Source organism: Pristis pectinata, chromosome 12 (assembly GCF_009764475.1).
Source record: "Pristis pectinata isolate sPriPec2 chromosome 12, sPriPec2.1.pri, whole genome shotgun sequence".
NCBI lineage: Eukaryota > Metazoa > Chordata > Chondrichthyes > Rhinopristiformes > Pristidae > Pristis > Pristis pectinata.
Genome location: NC_067416.1, coordinates 35,916,106 through 35,939,722, shown reverse-complemented (window position 1 = coordinate 35,939,722; position 23,617 = coordinate 35,916,106). Strand labels below are relative to the sequence as shown.

The following is a 23,617-nucleotide window of genomic DNA, read 5'->3' as shown; positions in this document are numbered from 1 at the left end:
GCCGTTCAAATAGTAAAAAAAAAGACATCCTTATGTGCACCTGAGTAGGTAAATGAAGCCCTTCTGAGCACACCACTGCAATTTTTAACCTCAGCTTGTCATCAAGCCATGAGCCTAACTTGGGTTTATGAGCTAGTGTGAAAGGGTATGCTGGGAGCAGTTCCAGCATCAGGAACTCAGAATCAGGAACAAGCCAATATTCTAACTGGAAAAAGAAAGGACAGTAAGTTATATACAGTCTTGATCAATTAGAGAAAATCTCTGTAGCCCTACCATATCCAAATAGAGGCTGCGGACATCAAAGCACACAACAGGAGAAAGAACCTCCAAGAAGGTCCTTAACCTCAACTATCTTGTAACTTAGTACACGTCTGTTTTAAGTCTTGTGTTGCAGTAAGATGGCTGATCTTACAAAGGATGATTATCATCTGTTTGGAACAGATGTTACAGAACCAATGCATTGTCCCTCCAGTCAGTATTGTCAGCATGGTGCACTGTAGCGATTCACCCAAGCCTATTTCAACAACTTCCTCCACTGTGACATGTGCCTCCTAGAAGTACAAAAGCAGCAATGAATTCAGAACAGCGTCCCAGCTCAAGATATTTACTAATTTTACTTCTTGCTGATAATTTCTGATTCCCAATCTTCCACCATTAAGGGAGCATCTTCATCTTTCAGAGACATTGGAGTTGGGCAATAACTTCATTTGGCCGACACCATCCACTTCCTAAGAATGTATGCTTTGTAAAGATGCATGTCCTGCACTACCACATAATTCTCACCATGTAACCATTCCATTCTGGCAGCCGTGCCGTCACTAACAGCCTCTTCAAGTAGTTCAGGCTCTGCAGAAATGGGAAAAGAAATCTGTTTGTATCATCTCAAAGTCTTTGATACAAATGTTGAAATTAGAAGCTACAAATTTACTGGGTATTCATTGTCACATTTGACTCCTTGATTCACTATAGTGAGGATTTTTACTGACTTTCCATTTTTACTTTATAGATCCAACAAAGTAATTTATTTTTTAATCAATTCTAACCGTTTGTTGTATAATTTTGAACTAATGCAGCTTCAGAGTCTGTTCTATTGTTGATAACTGTGCTGTTATATGGAATTTCCATATCCTTCTGAATCAATTGTCCTGAATGTTGACACAGAAGTGGTGATGTAGGAAGTCCCTCAATACATACTGTCGCCATGTTGTGTAAAAATCCCTGCAAGAGAATCTTAGAGTCTTTCAAGTTGGTTTGAGTTGGCATCGAGTACAGCATAGCTCCAGCCTAACCTGCAGGATAGCCTTGACATTATTAAGGATTAGAAATTGGAAAATGTAGTCACATTTTGCCAAAAATAATGAGGATCAAAGAGCAGACAAAGATCTGTACAAAGAATGAACAATTAGCGGTGTAGCAACTGATCTCTTGGTCGTTAAGAATGATATGCACTGCCTGAACATAATAGAAGAGAGAGAGTATTTTATAATAATTATTATTTTTACTTGAAACACACTTGCAAGAATCATATTTTCAAATCAGTATTATTTCATGTGTTGAGCACCCTAAAATAAGGGTGCAACAGCTCTAAGAATAGTCATAAATTGCTGAAAGAACTATATTAAAACTCCAATAATCTGCTATGCAGAAGTTCAGAAATCCCAATGGTTTGCCATCTGACCACTGGGTGCAGATTCTTATGTTCCTTTCACCACACTGGGTCCCTGATTCCTGTGCTCCCTTTCACATACAGGGACTTGGTACTCACACTCCCTCTAACACAGTGAGGACCCAGTTCCAATGCTCCCTTTAGCACAACAGGACCCTGGTTCCCATGCTCCTTTTAGCACTCTGGAACTCTGGTAGGTATGCTTACTTTAACAGATCGGGGTCCCAGTTCCTGCATTCTGTTTAACACACCAGGGCTCTGGTTCCAGTGCTCCCTTTAAACATACTGGGACCTTAGTATGCGCGCTCCATTTAACAGACCAGAGCCCTGATTCCCGTGCTCTATTTAATGCGATAAGGCCCTGGTTCCTACACTCCCTTTCACCCACCAGGGCCCCAGTTCCCATGCTCATTTTAACTCATCGGGGCTCTGGTTATCAGCCTCCCTTGAAACTCACCTGTTGTGTTTCCTGCACTCCCTTTACACTGACTAAGCTCACTGGAGCAAAAAACTTCATAACATCTGAAAAAAAAATGAATTGAAAGTATTAAGGAATGTTAGTAGAAATAACAGACCAGAAAGTCTGCTAGTCTGGCACTATCAAGGACCCGAGCATGCCACATCAATGGAGTCTTACTTTATTATGTAATGGTCTTATTTTCTTAACGTGAGTTTAGTAATGTCAAATAAACTCTGGGTTTTTTTCACTGATATATTACGAATGGAATGTGAATAACTTCAGCCAAAGATATTTCCATGGTGAGGCTGATGGTTCAATGAGATTTGTGTCTGTGGAACAGGCTTTATATATACTAATGCTGAAACATTTATTTTGTTAATATCTTTGTCAATAGCCTCCATATAATATCCAGTCCATCGTTGTTGTGCTTGATTGCATGAACCTGCGAGTTGGAAGTGTCATCAAACATGAAGTGCGAATTATAGTAAGAGACCGAAATGACAACTCTCCATCTTTTCAGCAATCACGATATCATGTGGAAATTAATGAGGTAGGTGTGCAAATGAAGATAATCAATTAACCAGAGTGTAATTTTAAAAATGTTTCTGTTATTTGAAACAAGTACTGTATGGTTAATATTTGTCAGAATGTACATCCCTACTCTGAATTCTTTGGTCATATTTATGTCAAGATGGTACAGACTTGATCAGGGAGTTTGCAATTACATTTTAAAAAAGCATGACAATTAAAGACTTATTAATTCTGCCCCCGAAACAATTTGTGATTGAATATATTATCCTTGAACACTCAACTCAGCCTTAAGCATACTGAAACACTTCTTCCATGTTGGAAATTATTATTTCAGACCTTGAAAACAAACAGAATTGATGAAATATTGGTTTTCTTCTGAAAACTGAAGAGTTTTACCTTACTACTTGCTCCCAAACATCAAATTGGGTTCTGTTTCACCATAGTATCAAAGAAGGGACATGAACTGGTCTAATCTGCAGAGCTAAATGACCAAGCTTCCTCAGGAGGTTTGAGACTCAGCTGTAGATCAGAGTATGTACTCTGAACATGCTGCAGAAATTTCTGCTGGAGCTTCCTGGTTGGTTAATGTAATTTCAGCAGAAATATGGATCACCTGCAGCTTTTGTATATTCACATTTAACCCACAGATCTGTACCTCCAGTGAATGTATTTGTATTTATTCACAACAATGTCATCTTTGAAATGAAATCTTAAAAAACCAAGAGGAAATATGTGAAATACCAATGTATTATTATGACCCAGAACCACGAAAAACCTAGGAGCATTTCAGAATCTGATGGTTACCATTTTAAAGAGACTTGATAACTAGCCACCAAATGATGCTTCTTAATTTCATTAGAACAATATTGGTAATTGGTTTATTATTGTCATATGTACCGAGATACAGTGAAAAGCTTTGTTTGCATGCTATCCAGATGGATCATTCAATACTTAAGTACATCAAGGTAGTACAAAATGAAGACAAAACAGAATGCAGAATATAGTATTACAGTTACAGAGAAAGTGCAGTGCAGGTAGATAAATATAAAGGCCGGTCTTTCCATTACAAAAAAATGAAGGTACATGCTACTTTTTAGAGTACTCAAAAAATTAAATGGATTTGTTCTTTTTATTCCCTGTTAAATTTTGTCCCATCCCATAATTTGCAGTATCTCTGTCTTTATCTCAGCCATAGCACACGTCACCCCTGAAACTCACCCCTTCCTCTACATTCTTCCTGCCTACCCAACTCTGCCTCTGTTACATGGACACCCACCCTCTCAATGTCACTGTCACCTTGTACTGTCAATAATTTCCTCAAAATCTCTTTATTTCTTGCTCAATAACAATAGAGATTTCACTTCAGACTCAAAATTACTTTCATGAAAGACATTACATGTCTAAAATGGTGTTATTTCATTTCACTTGTCTCAAAATCAAAGTCAAGTTTATTGTCATATACGCGTATACGTATGCACAGGTGCTATAAAAAACTTACTTGCAGCAGCATCACAGGTACATAGCATCATATAAGCTGCATTCAGTCGAAAAACATAAACATAAATTATACACAATTTTTACAAGAAAAAAGTCACAATTAGAACAAAAATAAAACAAAATCCATTTTAGTGCAAAGTTATCAGAGTGATCATAGTGTTGCTAAACTGTAGTGGTGATTAGGGTTGTGCTGGTTGGTTCAGGAACTGAATGGTTGAAGGGAACTAGCTGTTCTTGAATCTGGCGGTGTGAGACTTCAGACTTCTAGACCTCCTGCCTGATGGTAGCTGCGAAAAGATGGCATGGCCTTGATGGTAGGGATCATTGATGATAGATGTTGCCTTCTTGAGGCAATGCCTCCTGTAGATACTACCAATATTGGGGAGGGATGTGCCCGTGATGTATTGGGCAGAGTACACTACTCTGCAGCTTCTTACTTTCCTGCACATTCGAATTGATGTACCAGACCATGAAACAATCAGTCAGGATACTTCCAACAGTATATCTGTAGAAGTTTGTTAGAGTATTCAGTGACAAGCCGAACTTCTTTAACCTTCTAAGGAAGTAAAGACACTGGCGCGTTTTCCTTATGATTGCATCTATGTGCTGGGCTCAGAACAGGTCATCCAATACGTTAACGCCCAGAAATTTAAAGCTGCTGACTCTGTCCTCTGCCAATCCCCCAATGTAGGCTGGCGCATGTTCACCCTCCTTCCCCTTCCTGAAGTCAACGATCAGCTCTTTAGTTTTGCTGACGTTGAGCCAGAGGTTGTTGTTGTGACATCACTCAACCAGGTGACCTTTCTCGCTCTAATAAGCTGACTCATCATCACCTGTGATTCGTCCAACAACAGTAGTGTCGTCAGCGAATTCGAAGAAGTCATTGGAGCTGTGCTTAGCCACACAGTCATGTGCGTATAGAGAGTAGAGCAGAGGGCTAAGCACGCAGCCTTGAGGTGCACCTGTGTTGATAGTCATTGAGGAGGAGATGTTGTTACCAATCCTCACTGACTGAAGTCTGCCGATGAGGAAATCGAGTATTCAGTTGCAGATGGAGGTACAGAGGCCCAGGTCTTGAGGCTTGATGATGATTTGGATGAGATGATTGTGTTGAACGCCAAGCTGTAGTTGATGAACAGCAGCCTGATGTGAGTTCCTGTTGTCCAGAAGGTCCAGACCAGAGTGAAGAGCCAGAGAAAGCACATCTGCTGTTGACCTGTTGTGGCGTTAGGCAAATTGGAGTGGATCCAGGTCATCTCTGAGGCAAGAGTCATTGAGGGTCATTGAGGCAGGTCACCACACTTTTCTTGGGCACTGATACACTAGATGCCTTTTTGAAGCTGGTGGGAACCTCAGACCGCAGAAGTGAGAGGTCGAATAAGTCCATAAATACTCCAGCCAGTTGGTGCGCACAGGTCTTTCGTATTCAGCCAGGTACGTTATCTGGACCAGACACCTTTCTTGAATACGTTCACTTTTATACTATTATAGGGATAGAGAAGTCATACGATACCTCATCCAGGAGATTGTCCATTAGATGAAGTGTCAGAGAATTATTTAATCCTAGGGAGTATCACAGTCAAGCCCAGCACCTGCACTTGCACCCTCAGTACATTTTGCACCAATTAATGGGCAACAGACAGGAGTGGAGCCCTGGCTAATTTTCATTTCCTGTCTAACACATTGAGATTATTGTTATAACCACAGCTAAACCAAGTTAACTCTGGCTAGATAAGAAATCCAACGCTCTCAGCCAAATCATGCATGAAATCATGAAGCAATTGAGACAGAAACAAGTTCATGTTAATTATGTAAAAATAAACACACCTTTTGTATGTAGAAGTATTATAAGATAATGTTCATTTCATAGTCTTTTTGTTTACATTGGTTGAAGTAGCATATGTTTGTTGCCCTGTACAATACTGGTCCGTACTTTTTTGTGCAAATTAGCCATGCCTTATAATTATCTTAATTGTGTTCCGGTCAGCTGGAGCTCTTCAATTAGACTTACATTTAAGCATGTGTAGACAAATAGTTGTGGTAATTGCTGTAAATGTTGGATTACCCCCAGCAGTAATCAGTTGTAAATGTACAATAATGTCTGAGCACTCAGAATGATCAGGCAGGATTTATTTTTTTATCTTGTTTTCTCTCTGCCATGAGGAGGGTGTTACCGAATAATGTTGGAAAGCATGCACTAGGATTGCCAAGAACATTTAGTCCATGAGCATCTGATCCCCTGCAGCTTCATTGCCATTACTTCAGTGGCCAGTCAGTACTAAATCACCCTCCTTATTGCCTTAGGGCACAATCAGAAGCCCTGGTTTGGTGAGTAGCTCGAACCAGTTGTTGATTGAAATCATGTAGGCAGAATAGTAGGAAAGGTCAGTCCAGGAGAGTGAGGATGACCACTTGAGATGACTCAGATGGGGCAGCCTACAGTGGAACGCTGATGGGCATGTGCAATGAGATGCCTTGTGCTTTGGCAGGGATACCTGACAGTCTACATGAAATGCCATGGAGGTCGGAACTGGGGCCCTTCCTTTCCAGCAGAGAAATGGTGGACGGAATTTGCTTCTTTAGAAAAATCAATCATGATGAATTTGTATGTAGCTAAGTAAATCAGTCATGTGATCAGACAACTCCCAAGATGAAGGGGTTTGTCCTATGATTAGACACTGGACCTATACACTCTAAAATTTAGAAGACTGAGAGGTAATCTCATGAGGACATACAAATACTTACAGGGCTTGACAGGGTGGATGAAGGAATGATGTTTCCCCTGGCTGGTGAGTGTAACAATAGGAGTTGTGATCTAAAAATGAGTCAGCCATTCTGCACTGAGATGAAAAGAAATTTTTTCACCCAGAGAATCCTTTGCATTCTCTACCTAAGAGAGATATGGAGGTTTGGTTTTTGAGTATATTCGAGAAAAAGATGGGTAGATTTTTGGATGTTAAGCGAATCAAGGGATTGGGTTGAGTACAGGAAAGCAGTGCTAAGGTAAAAGATCAGCCTTCAACCTATTGGACAGCACAGAAGGCACAAGGGGCTGAATGCCCTTTTCCAGTTTCTATTCCTTAAATTCTATGTGATAAAACAAGTTCATATGTACAGATATAATGTAAATTGTTCCTCAAGTTCAGAACTTCAAACAAGAGTGTTTATTCTTTGTTCTATAATTGTTATTGTGGGTAGAAATTATCACACATCCAACAGTATCTGAGGACCACGATCTACATTACAGTTAGCTGTGAGAATGGGCTGTTTGAGGGGAAAAAGAGAGAGAAAAAAACAACATGTCGTCTCCTGTTAAAGGAGCATTCTCAGCTAGTGAACTGTGAAAACTCTTCTGCCTCTGAAGAAAAACAGCAGGAACCTGACTCTAAAGGTTCACTCTCCTGACCACTGGCTGTATAAGTTCATTTTGTTGGGTCCCTGCTGGTCAGATCAAAGACAGACTTACTCTTAAAGCTGCAACAACTGATTTTTTTTCCCCCACACAGTTAAAGGAAAGAAGACAGTGTAAGTCTCTAAATAGTGGAACAAACTAGGAATTAAAGTCTAGGTGCACAGAAAGCTTGAGTACTGTAACTCTGTATTACAGAGTATGCACTCTGTACTACCTCAATGCACTGTGTAATGAATTGATCTGTACGAACGGTATGGAAGACAAGTTTTTCATTTGTGCGTACCTCGGTACAAGTGACAATAATAAACCAATGCCAACAACACTGTTGATGGGGAAAAAAGAAAATGGCAGCTCAAAGCAGGAGGAAGCTTCAAACCAGTCTAGGGAAGAGAAACAAGGTGTGGAAGTTGTTCACATTCTATATGGAGGACGCAGAGGTGTTTCTCGTAGCCAATATCTTTAGGTGGAAGACAGGGGTGAAGATACGCACGTGTTGAATGCAACAGTGAGAGAACAGAATAAAGCAATATTACAGTTCTAAGGTGTACCACACACTTAGTAGTGTCACAAGAAGTTATACATATCTCACTTGCAGAGGTCATTCTGAGGTTGTGAGATCACTTCAAACCACAGCTGTTTGGGTGAATGCAGACGTATACATTTAGCATACACAGTTATTACATCAAAGAGAACTGTCATTGCACTCAAAGAAGTATGGAGGTATTGCACATTTGGAGAGTGTTTGAATTGTGCTCCTAGAGTTTTGTTTATGCATGATCCAAGGCATGTAAGGATCCAGTGAAGCTGCTATACCCAAAAAGGCTGATATGGCAATTGTGATTTCCATGGGGATGGCAATCAGGAATGCCATGGAAATCTGTCTTTTGACAGCCACAAATGTAGCAGTAGCCTATAGTCTGAAGGTAAATCCCATGGTTCTGGTCTAGAAATGAGAATAGCGTTGTGTGACTGCAAGTGACCTAGTTATATTGCCCCGCCTCCCCATGTTAGGGATGTACGTTATGCACCAGTTCTGTTCAAGAATCTAAGATTCTACAATATCACTACCACTGCAGATGGCACAGAAATTTCTTTGAAGAACATCTGGCTGGAGGTGGCTTCCCTGACACGTATGTTTTGGTCCTGTCCTCTTTTGGAAAAATATTGGAAAGACATTTTTAATATTATTTCAACTGTATTGAATACTGATTTACAACCTCACCCAATCACTGCAATTTTTGGGCTACCAATGATGGAATCTGGCCATTTATCTGCTGCTGCTTGTCGTATGATTGCCTTTGTTACATTAATGGCCAAGCGATCCATTTTGTTTAAATGGAAGGATTCAATACCTCCCACTACTTTTCAATGGTTTTCACAAACTATATCATGTTTAAACTTAGAAAAAATTAGGAGTGGCACTGTGGATTCTTCGCTTAAATTTGAGGAAGTTTGGAGTCCATTCATTCAATATTTTCATATGATATAGATCCCTTTTTAATAATCTTCGAACTTAGAAGAGCGGAGTTGACGACATAATGATGCTCTTTGTTTATCAAGCAATGTCAGTCCAGTTTTTTTTTCTTCTGAAATTTATTTCTACTTTGTTTCATTTTATTACTTATAATTTTTTTTCAATTTGTTTTTTTTTGTTATATAATAAATCTTTTTCTTTCTCGTTTTGATTTTTTTTGTAATATATTCATTTACTAAGAAACCGTGGGGCATAGAATATATCTTTTATTATTCTTTATGACTATATATGTCATGATTGTCCTCCTGATCTCTTTGTATTATGTGTATAATTACTAATATTATATGTATTATTCTGTATTAATTTGAAAATTAATGAAAAGATTGAACAAGAAAAAAAAGAACATCTGGAACATTTATGACACAAACAATTGAGGTGTGAGACAACAGGACTTCCAGGTACAGAATTGTTTGACAGAAAACTGTCAAGAGGTGCTGACTGACACAATTGCAGCCTGATCTGTTTTGGTGAAGGAGATATATGACAAGGCATTCAATACCTCTTTAGTAAGAACAAGGCTATACCTGAGATTTATGTAGGGTAAACACTGAAATTCGTGATATGGATGCAGTGCTGGCCAGAATCTCAATTGACCTGGTCATGGAGGATGACACTGGATGATCAGCAATAAAGGACAAACAAGATTGGAAGCTGATTGAGCAGAAGTGTTTGCTGCTCCATTGCGGCTGCTGCATGTACCATCTGATATTAGGAGTGAAAACTTGATTTTCACACTTCAGCTTGTAGACAATTTCCTGGCAGCTGCCGCTGAGATCATACAAGTGACTGAGCAAGATACACTACTAATGTAGGTCGACAAACAAACAAAACTAGTCATATGCACACATGTCTGTAATTACATTTTTAAATTAAAAGAAAATGTTTAAAATGGGGACATCGAGTAGTCATCCCAAGTGTTCTCAGGAAAAGACTTATGGATGAGCTTTGTACTGAAGTATCATCGCCAGGAGCATCTGGCCAAACATTGATAAAGAGTTGGAGAAAGTAATGTCCATGTACTTAGTTTACCAGCAGTGGAAAGCAGACCTACCTAAGGTATCGTAACGATCATGGAATTAAGCAACTTGACCATTCCACTGAGTTCATGTTGATTGTTTTTTTGTAAGTGGAGCAATCCTTTCGTCAATACATCCTCAAAGTGAAATAAAATAAGATATGTAGATATTTGTAAGATCATGAAATACCCTTTGAAGGAATGAGATGTACTATTGCCACATGCAGAATAGTGGCACAATTAATGTCTGACAATGGACCACAGCTGTCTTTGCATTTATATGAGAGCTTTATGCAATGTAATGGCATTGAGCAATTATTGATTCTGCCATATCATGTGGCTTTCAGTGGGGCAGATCCATACATGTGTTAGAAGAAACCTGAAGAAGCAAATGTTCCAAGGTTACTTCAACTATACAATGAATCATTGATTGGCTAACAGCTTGTTTACATCCATCCACACTTCACAACTGGCTTTTAGTACATTGCCATCTTCCTATGCGATTGAGCTTATGTAGAGGAGAGAGTAGCAAGGCAGTGAATGAAGCTGAAGTCAATGTTTTAAGGAAGAGAAAACAGTTTTAACTGAGTAATATTTGAACCATCAGTTCAGTGAGCAAACACAAGACTCAGCACTGGGACCGTGGTATAATACATCTGCAGTCCAAACAGATATGCAGACCGATAGAATGAATCTGTAATGATCCTGCACAACTGTGATTGTTTACACATTTTTTCTTCAAAAAAGGAAGGCAGTATGTTGTATTGGTGTGAGGTTTTGTAAATAAGTATTGTGCTATGTCTGTGTATACAAGCACCATGTATAGAGTGCTCCTTGCTTTTCAATGCTTTTGTATTCTATAACAGAGGTTACCAGAACTCAAGTATCTAAGGTCCATCTTCGGATACATTACAGTCCCTTCAAATAGGGTCGATTGGCAGCAAAAAAGTAGCATCTTATCCATCCTTAACAAATGGCATAAGCTGGTTTGTCACACAGTCTGGTTTCCGAGTATTCTCATCAAATTTGTGGTTCATAATGACTGATATCACCAATTGCCTACTACTGCATGCTTTCAGTACCTGTGAGTGAAATTCCTGCTGTTGCCTGAACCAATTTCCAGACAGTGCGATTTAGCTAAAAATGTATTAGCTCAATTTGTATAGCAAATTGGAGGCAAATAAGCAGCCTTTGTCTTGCAATCTAGGGTTATATTATTCTTTTCATTTGCACAGCACTTTCAACTTTAATCTTTTTTCCTGATCATTCTCTGTCATCCACAATCATTGCTTGTTTCAGAGAGGCCATGTATATGGTTTGACAACTAGAGTGGTCTCAAGTAGTGTGTTATGAATAATACAACAAAGTTCTTTAATGAGTTGCAGTTATCTATTGTTCTGTGAACTCTTTGGATCTTTGAAATTTGATCAATTAACACCATGTTTTAGTGAGCTTATGTGGTCTATTTTCAATGAAATATAAAACCTTGAGGACTTGCTACATTGATAGTGGAATCCATGATGTTTTGTTCTGGGTTCTGCTCTGTGTCCGGTGTGTAACCCCAAGTCCATTCACTGGCTTCTAATGACATACGAGGCTTGCCTGGACATCACCTTGGGATTTTCAGTGGTGTATGTGTGACTTGTGCTTTTTGCACTCCTTTTGAAACTGTCTTCCATCTGACTCAAAGTGAACCTCTCTGAGCATTTACTTAATCACTCACCTTCAGGGTCATAACCAAACCTTTCACCCATCGTACTAAACCACAAAGAAAGACTTCCTTCCCCCATCTTGCAAATCTTGCCGAACCACATCCTTACCTTTACCACACTGATCCCCATCTCAATTTGCCTTCCCACCAATCTGTGACCCAACCATACACCCCTCATTCAATCACCAATCCTTACCAAACCCAGACACCCCTCATCCAATCACCAATCCTTCCCCCAACCAGACACTCCTCATCCAATCACCAATCCTTCCCCCAACCAGACACTCCTCATCCAATCACCAATCCTTCCCCCAAACAGACATTCCTCATCCAATCACCAATCCTTCCCCCAACTAGACATCCCTCATCCAATCACCAATCCTTTCCCCTCCCAGACATCCCACATCCAATCGCCAATCCTTTCCTGAACCACTGATGTAGTTCATCCAATCACCAATTGCAACCTCCACCTAGATTACCATCAGCCCCAACTGCCAATTTCAGCACACCCACCCACCTCTCCCACAGTCAAAGTCGTTTATTGTCATATGCACAAAACTTACTTGCAGCAGCATCAGAGGCACATGGCATCAGAGACACAACATTCATAAGAAAAACAGAAACTAAGTGTAAATTATGCACAATTTTTACAAGAAGGAACACAATTAGAACTAAAGAAAACAAAGTCCATTGTATTGCAAAGTGGTCAGAGTGATCATAATGTCGCTATACCGAGGTAGTGATTAGGGTTGTGCAGGTTGGTTCAAGAACCTGTTCACAGTCCTCACAGTTGACACTAACCCTGACTCCTCTACTGACTTGGCTCAATTTTTTACCCACTTCTGGGGCTCTTCCCCAGCTCTTGACCCAGCTATGGCCCTAAAATGTTGGATCATCTTAATGTGCATTTTGTAGACAATGGTATTTCACAAAGGTTAAACAGCAAGTTGGTCTAACTCTCTCTGTCAAAACCAGTGGAAGTGAACTAGAGATCAGTTTAATTTTGATTCAATCATCTGGAGTTGGGTTTAACTCACTTATTTATTACGGCACAGAAGGAGGTCATTTGGCTCATTGGTGGGTCTCAATAGACAGAACCCATCAGTTCTATTTCCAGTGTTCTCCATTTCTCCTGCAGCCCGACAACTTACCATCCCTCATGCCCGTCGGCTCCCTTTTGATTCTTTCTGCCACTTACCTACGCTAGGGGTAATTTAACAGTATCCAGTTAAAATACCAGCACGTCTTTAGGCTGTGGGAGGGAACCAGAGTAACAGGGAAAAGCCCATCCGGTTACAGGGAGAACACGCATACGCCACACAGACAACAGCCAAGGTCAGCATTGAAGCTGGTTTGCTGGAGGTGTGACAGCAGTACTACCTGCTCTGCCATTGAGCCACTCATTAAAGCTTCATTTATTTCTAAGGGGAAAAGAATGATGAGCTCTCTGCTGGGTCCCATGGGCTGAATGATCTCCTTATGTGTTATAATAAGAGAATGTTTAGCTAAAATTGTACTTGGTTAACCAAAAGCGTGCAAATCTGAAAATTCCTCGTTGAATCAACATTGAATGATGGGCAGGTAACCTTTACTTAATGCTGCTAAAGCTCGTCAAAAGCTACTGGTAATCCTTCCATCTGTTCCTTCAGTGATACGGACACTTGTAAAAGTAGCAGCAACTTGCTGAAAAATAAAAAGCCCAGACTGTCATTTGGACAATATTTAGCTGTGTGGTACAGTGCTGATGGGGACTCAGAAAAGGATACTATCCCCTATTAAATTGTTTCTGTAAAATCTAGGTATTAGGGTCAATTCCATTGGAAAAAAAATATTTAATTTGAATTTACCTACATACATCTTTATTTCCCATGTGTCTGTATAAAATGTTAATTGCTGCTTTGAAGGAATCTGTAATCAGAACAGAGGATGAAAAGTTCATTTAATAATATGAAAGGCCTCATAAAAAATGAAGGATTTACCACATATAAATTTATTTTAAAATCAGTAGCTAGTTCTCATGGGCATGGTATGACATTTAATGTGAAGGTGTCCTGCATTAGTTGTTGAATTTAATGGAACAATTGGTATCAGCTATATGGAAGAATAAGTCAGGCAATCTATGCCAATAAATGCTATTGTTGTATGTGCTGACCAGAGAGAGGAGATATGGCAGCTGTAAATCTAATCTCTGTCATCTGCTGTAATCTGTCATCCAGGTTAGTGAGCTATATTCTGTCAGTGTGATCAAATGTAATGTCTGTTTGCTTTGCAGTGAATAAGCACTATTTCTGCACCACATTCTAAATGTAACTTTCAGTTGGCCATATAGATACATTTTTGAAGGTTTATTAGCGAGACATATTACATGCAACAGCAATCCAACAGTATCACATAACACTGTGCTCACGCTGCCAATTTGCTTTGTCTCAGGGAGAGCTAAAATAAATTTTCCAGTTTTGATTAGAAATTTGATCTTGCTGCCCTTTTTTTTGATCAGGGCTATCCATTTCAAAATCTGTTGTCTTGACTGGAACATCATCAGGATAGTTTCCCAGTCAAATCACACTACACTGGTAGGTCAAATATGTTGGTGGAATATAGTATTAATGGTAGGACTCTTGGCAGTGTGGAGGATCAGAGGGATTTTGGGGTCCGAGTCCATAGGATGCTCAAAGCGGCTGTGCAGGTTGACTATGTGGTTAAGAAGGCATATGGTGTATTGTCCTTCATCAATTGGGGAATTGAATTTAGGAGCCGTGAGGTATTGTTGCAGCTATATAGGTCCCTGGTCAGACCCCACTTGGAGTATTGTGCTCAGTTCTGGTCGCCTCACTACAGGAAAGATGTGGAAACCATAGAAAGGGTGCAGGGGAGATTTACAAGGATGCTGCCTGGAATGCAGAGCATGCCTTGTGAAAGCAGATTGAGGGAACTCAGCCTTTTCTCCTTGGAGAGACGGAGGATGAGGGGGGACCTGATTGAGGTGTATAAGATGATGAGAGGTATTCATAGGGTAGATAGTCAGAGGCTTTTCCCCAGGGCTGAATTGGTGGCCACAAGAGGACATAGGTTTAAGGTGCTGGGGAGTAGATATAGAGGAGTTGTCAGGGGTAAGTTTTTTACTCAGAGAGTGGTGAGTGCGTGGAATGGGCTGCCGGGAATGGTGGTGGAGGCTGATACGATAGGGTCTTTCAAGAGACTGTTAGATAGGTACATGGAACTGAGTAAAATAGAGGGCTATGGGTAAGCCTAGTAATTTCTAGGGTAGGGACATGTTCGGCACAGCTTTGTGGGCCGAAGGGCCTGAATTGTGCTGTAATTGTTCTATGTTCTATGTACTCTGGAAATCCAACTGTGCACTTAAGAAGTAAATCGTGTTTGCTTTGCATGTTTTACATATTGGTTGATGTAATGATGTCATATCCTGTATAACACCGATATAAAAGAGGAATCTCTTCAGACAGAGGGTGGTGAATCTTTGAAATTTTTTCCCACAGAGAGCTGTGGAAGCCAAATCATTGGGTGTATTTAGGGCAGAGATTAGTAGGTTCTTGATTGGTAAAGGGAACGAAGGGTTATGGAGAGAAGACCAGACAATGGGGTTGAAAAAAAATTAGCCAGGATTGAATGGCGGAACAGGCTCGATGGGCCAAATGGCCTAATTCTGCCCCTATATCTTATAAAGCATTGGTGGGAGAAAGTTGTCCATTTGGTTCCAGAGCACACATGTCATCTCAGTCCAAAGGGGTTTTCTAGCTCTTCTAATCTGCAGTAACACAAGTTAAAGGAACCTGCCTGAGTAGGATCTACTCAGTGCCAGGAATTAACTTGTGAGGGTTCCCTTTAATTTATTTACTTACCTCCTCTCCTTTGATCTCCCCACAACACCAGCTTCTAACTTGCCTACTTACCCCAACTCCAAGCTCTCAGCCTTCACCCAGCTGACCATACCCACAGCTTTCTCAACACCCAGATGCTATTCTCTCCCGCCCCACCCTCTGATCCCTAGCCCCTCCCCACCATTCTCTTGAAGCCATAGGCCCAATCTCTAACATCCAATGACCTCTCGAACCCAATCTCCAATCTCCCAAACCAAAACCCCAGACACCAATTTTCCTTCTCTTCCCCAATCCTCCTGAATTACCAACCTCCATTCCACTCACGCAGTCAGTGATTGGCCCCTGCTCAGTCACCACCCACGCCACCTGCCCACCTAAACAGCAATTGGCCCCGACCAACCAACTCACAGACACCCCATCCGGTAGTAATATGCCCCACCACCACCAGTAGCCAGTCCATGGCCTGATTCCACTTCCAAACCCCAACCCCACCTCCACACCACCCCTTGGGACACCCCAGAGATAGCTGAGGGCCTCAGGGGCTGTTGAATTTTTAAGCACCGTGTACATGACCAAAATGGTTGTTGCTGCACCAGGATTAATGTAGCTTTGTGGGCACTGTTGAATTTTTAGACCAGAAGAACATAAGAAATAGAAGCAGGAATAGGTCATTCAGTCCCCAGTGCATACTTCACCATTCAATAAGAATACAGCCGATCGTTTTTCTCAGTGTCTCTTTCCCTTGCACTAATCACATATCCATTGATTCCCTTCGTATCCAAAAATCTATCAACCTCTGTCTTGAATATATGCAGCAACTGACCCTCCACAGTGCAATGAGGCAGTGAATTCCAAAGATTTGCAATGGTCTGGGTGACAACAAAATTCTAAGCTGTGACCTGAATAGCCAATCCTCTTATTTTTGAGACTGTGACTCTTGGTTCCAGTTATCTCAGCCAAGGAAAATATAGAACATAGAACAGTGCAGCACAGGAACAGGCCCTTCTAATTTAACTCGTAATTAAAGGCCTAACTGAACTAATCCCTTCTGCCCACATAACGTCCATATCCCTCCATTCTCTGCACATTCATGTGCCTATCTAAGAGCCTCTTAAATGCCTCTATCATATTTGCCTCCACCAACACCCCTGGCAGTGCATTCCAGGCACCCACCACTTTCTGTGTAAAAAAACTTGCCCCACACATCTCCTTTGAATTTACTCTCTCTCACCTGAAATTCATGCCCTCTAATATTTGACATTTTGACCCTGGGAAAAAGATACCAGCTGTCTACTCTATCTATGCCTCTCATAATCTAATAAATCACTATCAGATCTTCCCTCAACCTCTGCCACTCCAAAGAAAACAACCCAAATTTGTCTAATCGCCCCTTATAGCATATGCCCTCTAATCCAAGCAGCATCCTGGTAAACCTCTTCTGCACCCTCTTCAAAGCCTCCACATGCTTCCTATAATGGGGGCGACCAGAATTGAATGTAATACTCCAGATGCGGCCTAACGAGGGCTTTATAAAGCTGCAACATAACTTCCTGACTCTTGAACTCAGTGCCTCAGCTAATAAAGGCAAACATGCCATACACCTTCATTACCACCCTATAAACCTGTGCAGCCAAACATGTATGTGAAGACCCTTACATTTTTGGAGTTATATTTTCTCATTGCGTGATCTTCTATGGGGAACTTCACCCCTTCTCCCACCAGTACCACCATGAAATTAAAAACCAGCTTGAGTTAGATGAGATGGGAACATTTTAACAAGCTCAAACCCAACCCCATTTTGTCTGTTTCTGGTTTTAATCCCCTCCTTTATGACTTTAGACATAATATAACTTGCCCGATTGTGTGCACGTTTATCATGAGATTGCACACTGAATTAGTGGGAGCAAAGAAATGTTGTGATCCTGTCGAAAGACAAAAGTGAGGATGCCATCAAAAATCTGCACTAATGGTGCCAGAACTTGGAGCTTATAATGAAAAACTCAGATTTGAGCACTTTACTTTCAAAAAGAGCAGGATAAGAAATGAAACGTCTTTAATATTATGAAAGCATTTTGCAGTGTAAGTATCAAAAAGTTACTTTTTGTGGATATACCCGAAAAACAGGAGGCATAAGTGTCAGTTATAACTCTAATCGGGTATTTAGGAGTAAATCCTATAGAGTGGTTAGAGTGTGGAACTTGCTTCAACAAAATGTACTTAATGCTGACTGGCAATTTCCTTTCAGAGGATTTCAGCTGATTGTATTGAATGAAATATATTGGCGGGAGAAAATCAAAAACTGCAGATACTCGAAATCTGAAACAAATGTGATGGAAACACTTGGCAGTTCAGGTAGCACCTGTGGGAGGAGAAACAATCAACGTTTCGGGTCAGGCACCCTTCCTTAGAACTGTGAAAGATAGTTTTCTCTTAGAAGAGAAGATTGAGGTTAATGATGAGTAGAACAAAGAGAATAACTCTGATAGAGTGAGTCTAAGTTGTTTAATGGGGTCAGTTAACAGTACATTAACCTCTTTGTCTGAGTAATTGTTTTTGTGTCAGATGTTTGTGCAGATTTATTGATTTTTCTTTTACATTGGCAAGCAGCTCATATTAGACATAAACAATAACAGTACACTTCAATAGCTGTGTTGAATAACCTCTTTGTTTTGTATATACCGCATAATTCTACAGTGTAATGCAGGCTATGGAACTGCCAGCAAAATCTAACAAGATTTGGCCCTACACATGGCTGTGTTTGTTCTTCACTGTCAATTCAGAAAGTGGTTGATTTACCAGAATGTGAAGAAATGCAGTTTGTTATTATCAACTTCAATGGTTTCCTTGATGTTAAGGTGGGATTTGACTAAGTATGACATCAAGGAGCCCTGTAAAAAACTGAAGGGACTTGTCATCAAGGGAAAAACAATTGAATCATCCCAATCCTGCATGCAGTGGTGTCTAGACAATATTCAGGCATGGACTGATAAGTGACAGGTAATGACATCTCTAACAAGCGAGAGTTTAAACACCTTCCCTTGACATTCGATGGCATTACCATTGTTGAGTACCCCACCATCATCATCCTGGGGGGGCGGGGGTGTGAGCAGTGTCACCAGAAACTCAAATGGGCCAACTCAGTAGATACCTTGAGACAAGATCCTGGCAAAAGCTGAGTATCTAGTGGAGAGTAACTCATGTCCTGACACACTAAAGCCTTTCCACCATCTTTAAGAACAAGTTAAGTGTGGAATGGCCTGGATAAGTTCTGTTCCAAGAAATCTCAAGAAGCTTGACACCATCCAGGCCAAAGCATATCTTGACTGACATCCCATCCACCACCCTATGTATTCATCCGCCACCACTAATGCAGAGTGTACCATCCACAAATGCACTGCAGTTATTTGCCCAGGCTCCTACGATAGCACCTCCCAAACTCACAGTCTGTACCATTAAGAAGGACAAGGGCAATAGACACATGAATGACCATAATATGATGGAATTCACCCTGCAGTTTGAGAGGAAGAAGCTGAAATCTGCTGCAACGGTATTACAGTAAAGATAACTACAGAGGCATGAGCTGGCCACCATTGATTGGCAGGTGACCCAAGCAAGGAAGACGGTGAAGCAGCAATGGCAGGAGTTTCAGGGAGTAGTTCTGGAGACCCAGCAGAAGAAGAAGGAAGAAGAAGCACACTGAGGAGAGGATGAGGCAACCATGGCTGACAAGGGAAGTCAGGGACAGCATAAAAGCAGCAGAGAAGGCGTGCAATATGGCGAAGATTAGTAGGAAGCCAGAGGATTGGGAAGCTTTTAAAGACCAACAGAAGACTACTAAAAAAGCAATAAGAGGGGAGAAGATAAAATATGTTGGTAAACTAACCAATAATAAAAAAGAAGCTTGCAAAAGTTTTTTTTTAGATACATAAAGGGTAAGACAGGCAAAAGTGGACATTGGACTGCTGGAAAATGACACTGCAGAAGTAATAATGGGAACAAAGAAATGACGGAAGAACTGAATAGGTACTTGGTGTCAGTCTTCACAGTGGAAGACACCAGTAACAAGCCAGAAATTTAAGACAGTCAAGGGGCAGAGGTGAGCATAGTGGCCATTACTAAGGAGAGGTGCTGGGGAAGCTGAAAGGCCTGAAGGTGGATAAATCACCTGGACCAGATGGACTATACCCCGGAGTTCTGAAAGAGGTAGCTGAAGAGATTGTGAAGGCATTAGCAGTGATCTCACAAGAATCACTGGAGACAGGTAGGGTCCCAGGGAACTGGAAAATCGCAAACATGACACCCCTGATTTAGAAGGGAGGGAGGCAAAAGACAGGAAATGATAAGCCAGTTAGCCTGACCTCAGTGGTTGGTAAGATTTTAGAGTCCACCATTAAGGATGAAATTTCAGAGTACTTGAACGTATATGACAAAATAGGGCAAAGTCAGCATGGTTTCGTTAAGGGGAAATCTTGCCTGATAAATCTGTTAGAATTTTTTCTGGAGGTAACAAACAGATTAGACAAAGAAGAGTCAGTGGACGTTATTTACTTGGATTTTCAGAAGGCCTTTGACAAGGTGCCGCACACGAGGTTGCTAAACAAGAGCCCATGGTGTTAGAGACAAGGTACTAGCATGGATAGAAGACTGTCTGACTGCCAGAAGGAAGAGAATGGGAATAAAGGGCTCCTTTTCAACATAGCTGCCGGTGACTAGTGGTGTTCCACAGGGGTCAGTCTTGGGACCACAACTTTTCATTTTATGTGTTAATGATCTGGATGAAGGAACTGATGGCATTGTGGCCAAGTTTGCAGATGATATAAAGATAGGTGGAAGGATAGGTAGTCTCTCTGGAGGCAGGAAGTCTGTAGAAGGACTTGGATAAGTTCGGAGAGTAGGTGAAGAAGTGGCAGATGGAACACAGCGTAGGTAAGTGTGGGGTAATGCAATTTGGTAGGAAGAATTGTTAGGGATCAGGTTACTATTTGGTGAATGTCCCTTTAAGGCACCTGGACAGTAGGGTAGTAGTGTGTCTGTGTGGTGTCATCAAGACAGCAAGATAACAATGTGCTGTTGGTTTTGAGTCAGTGAGTCGAGAAGAGAGTCGAAGGAAGGAAGGAAGAGAGACAGAGAGACACACACACTGACTGCTGGTCTCTGTATCGATGGATGAAGAACAATAGCTTTTGTCTGTCAATACAATCCATGTATGGATTTTTGGAACAAACAAGTGGAGTCCACTTTGTCGTTAACCTGTAGAGGGAAACAGGTATTTCTGTGGGCGACCACATCTCAAATGCCTTCGGGGTGGCAGATACTTCGGAACAAAGCAATGGAGGTCATCAGTGATTAAGGTGTCGTATGGGTTCCATGGTGGAACATGTGGATTTCATAATTTCTCTTTACATTCTCTCTACGTTTTGTCTTCAGTCAACAATGGTCTTGCAAAAGCCTTTGCTCACGTTTCACCTGATGACTTGCTGAACTGAACTTTGAGAATTATTCCTAGACTTGGGGTTTGGGAATTTGCCACACACACACACACACACTTTGAGTTTAGTTTTGGGGATTATGTATGATATCTAATGTTTTTACTTTTCTTATCATTACAAGTAGTTATTAATAAAATAATTTTTAACACTTGTACATGACTCAGTTTTTCTATTGTTGCCACTACGTAAAAAAATGTCTCTTCCTTTCCTCAGCTTCCATCTTCTTCATTTCTAGCTCAACCTCTAACTTCATCTGCATTTTTTTCAACTCTAGTTTCCTTTGTTCTCATTCAGCCTCTATCTTTGCTAGCTGCACCTGAGCATCAGAAATCTCTGGTTTACTCCCAGGAAACTGTTCTAACACTTCTTCCCTAAACACCTTCAACTTCACATAATGGCCAGCTATCTGTCTCTGAATATCCATCTTTTTCATAGACGGCTTCACTGCTTCAAGGTTTAGCTTTGTAGCGATGCTCAACAAATCTACCTTTTTCAACCCAGACAATCTCTCAGGGGTTGGCGTTTTCATAAATGTATCAACATCCATTGCTACTGGTTTCCACACACACAAACCAATCGAAAAGGAATTTACCAGGCCGACTAACAATCAGTCATCCAATAAGACCAATTTGTTCAAACCCAGACCTCTCGTACCAGTCTTGAGTTCGATTTCAGAACACTCTCGTCAATCTTGGGATCGATCCTGGACGAGCCCCCAATTTTGTTATGTACCAGCAAAGGTGTAGACTATTTTCTAAATGGGGAGAGAATTCAGAAATCGGAGGTGCAAAGGAACTTGGGAATCCTAGTGCAGGATTCCCTTAAGGTTAACTTGCAGGTTGAGTTGTAATAAGAAAGGAAAATGCAATGTTAGCATTCATTTTGAGAGGACTAGAATATAAAAGCAAGGATGTACTGTCGAGGCTTTGTCAGGTGTTGGTCAAACCACATTTGGAATATTGTGAGCAATTTTAGGCCTTGTATCTAAGGAAAGATGCACTTGCCCTGGAGGGGGTCCAGAAAAGGCTCACAACGATGATCCTGGGAATGAAAAGCTTAATGTATGAGGAGCGTTTGATGGCTCTGGGCCTGTACTTGCCGGAGTTCAGAAGGATGAAGGGGGATCTCATTGAAACCTACCGAATACTGAAATGCCTGGACAGAGTGAACATGGAGAGGATGTTTCCAGTAGTGGGAGAGTCTAAGATTCGAGAGCACAGCCTCAGAATAAAGGGATGTCCCTTTGTAACCGGGGTGAGGAGGAATTTCTTCAGCCAGAGAGTGGTGAATCAGTGGAATTTGTTACCACAGAGGGCTGTGAAGGCCAAGTCATTGAGTGTATTTCAGGCAGAAATTGATATGTTCTTGATTGGTAAGGGAGTTAAGGGTTACGGGGAGAAGGCAGGAGAATGGGGTTGAGAAATTTTTAAAAATCAGCCGTGATTGAATGGCATAGCAGTCTCAGTGGGCCAAATGGCCTAATTCTGTTCCTATATCTTATGGTCTTACGGAAACAGAAAAAGATTTGCTGAACAAATTCATAATTAACTATTTTTTAGTTGATTGAGCTGCACATCTCTGCTGCATACAAGCACTTGAGGCTTTGAATTTTTTCAGGGCTTGACAATTGCATTTACAACCTTTGCAACTCCTGTGTGTGCTGCCTCTCGTTCCACTTAGTTTGTAAACATGTCCACTGAGAAAGCATCTGAAACACTGTAAAATGGTTAAAAACCTCATGAGCAACGTTGAACATTAATGTGTGTGAAGATACTGTCAGTCAATGACCCTGACCTACTTGAGTCTGTCTCCAGCCAGCTGCTATTAAATTAAATGATGATGGACATTATCCTTGATCTGAGCAGCTAATCCCAGCACTCAAAATGCTCGCTAGAAAGTCTCTATGAAGAGACATTCTCTGCAGTTTCCTCTCACTGGATTTTTTTAAATGTTCAATTCTGGTTGAAAGTATGTCCCTAGAGCAGCATTCACCTTTGTAAAATTGCATTAATGTACAAATTCATCTGCCCCTGGAAAAGTTTTTTAACTATAGATTGTTGTCTTTGCAGCATCTCTTGTTTACATTCCCTAAAATTATTTATTAGCACACAGATTAGGATGGGGAGTAAACTAGTTCAACGTTGAAGCTATCCGATTTAAAATGTAATTAAATGAAAGTTCTTTCTGATATTGTAACAAGTTTATTATATTTAATAAATATGCATATCGGTCATACAATATTAAGAAAAAATAAATTTGTGGTTAATATGATCAAAGTTGCACATTTAAAATAAGTTGTTTTATCTCCCCCTTATACATCACATTCACTGTTTTCAGATATCATGTTTGACCTGACTTTGGTTAATGTGTCACAGGTGAGCCCAAAAATAACTATCAAACCATTTGAAGAAAGTCAGGGATTTTACCCCATTGTCATTGCCAGTATTAAGCTGTCATTCATCC

At 40.7% G+C, this 23,617-nt stretch overlaps 1 protein-coding gene across 1 annotated transcript in view; it reads left to right on the top strand.

Moving 5' to 3' along the window:
- The window catches only part of pcdh15b (protocadherin-related 15b), a 564,355-nt gene that overhangs the window by 109,757 nt on the left and 430,981 nt on the right, over window positions 1–23,617 (top strand). The window contains exon 5 of the mRNA XM_052027763.1: window positions 2,521–2,676. Coding sequence (XP_051883723.1) covers window positions 2,521–2,676 — 156 coding nt within the window. The remainder of the gene's footprint in view (window positions 1–2,520; window positions 2,677–23,617) is intronic.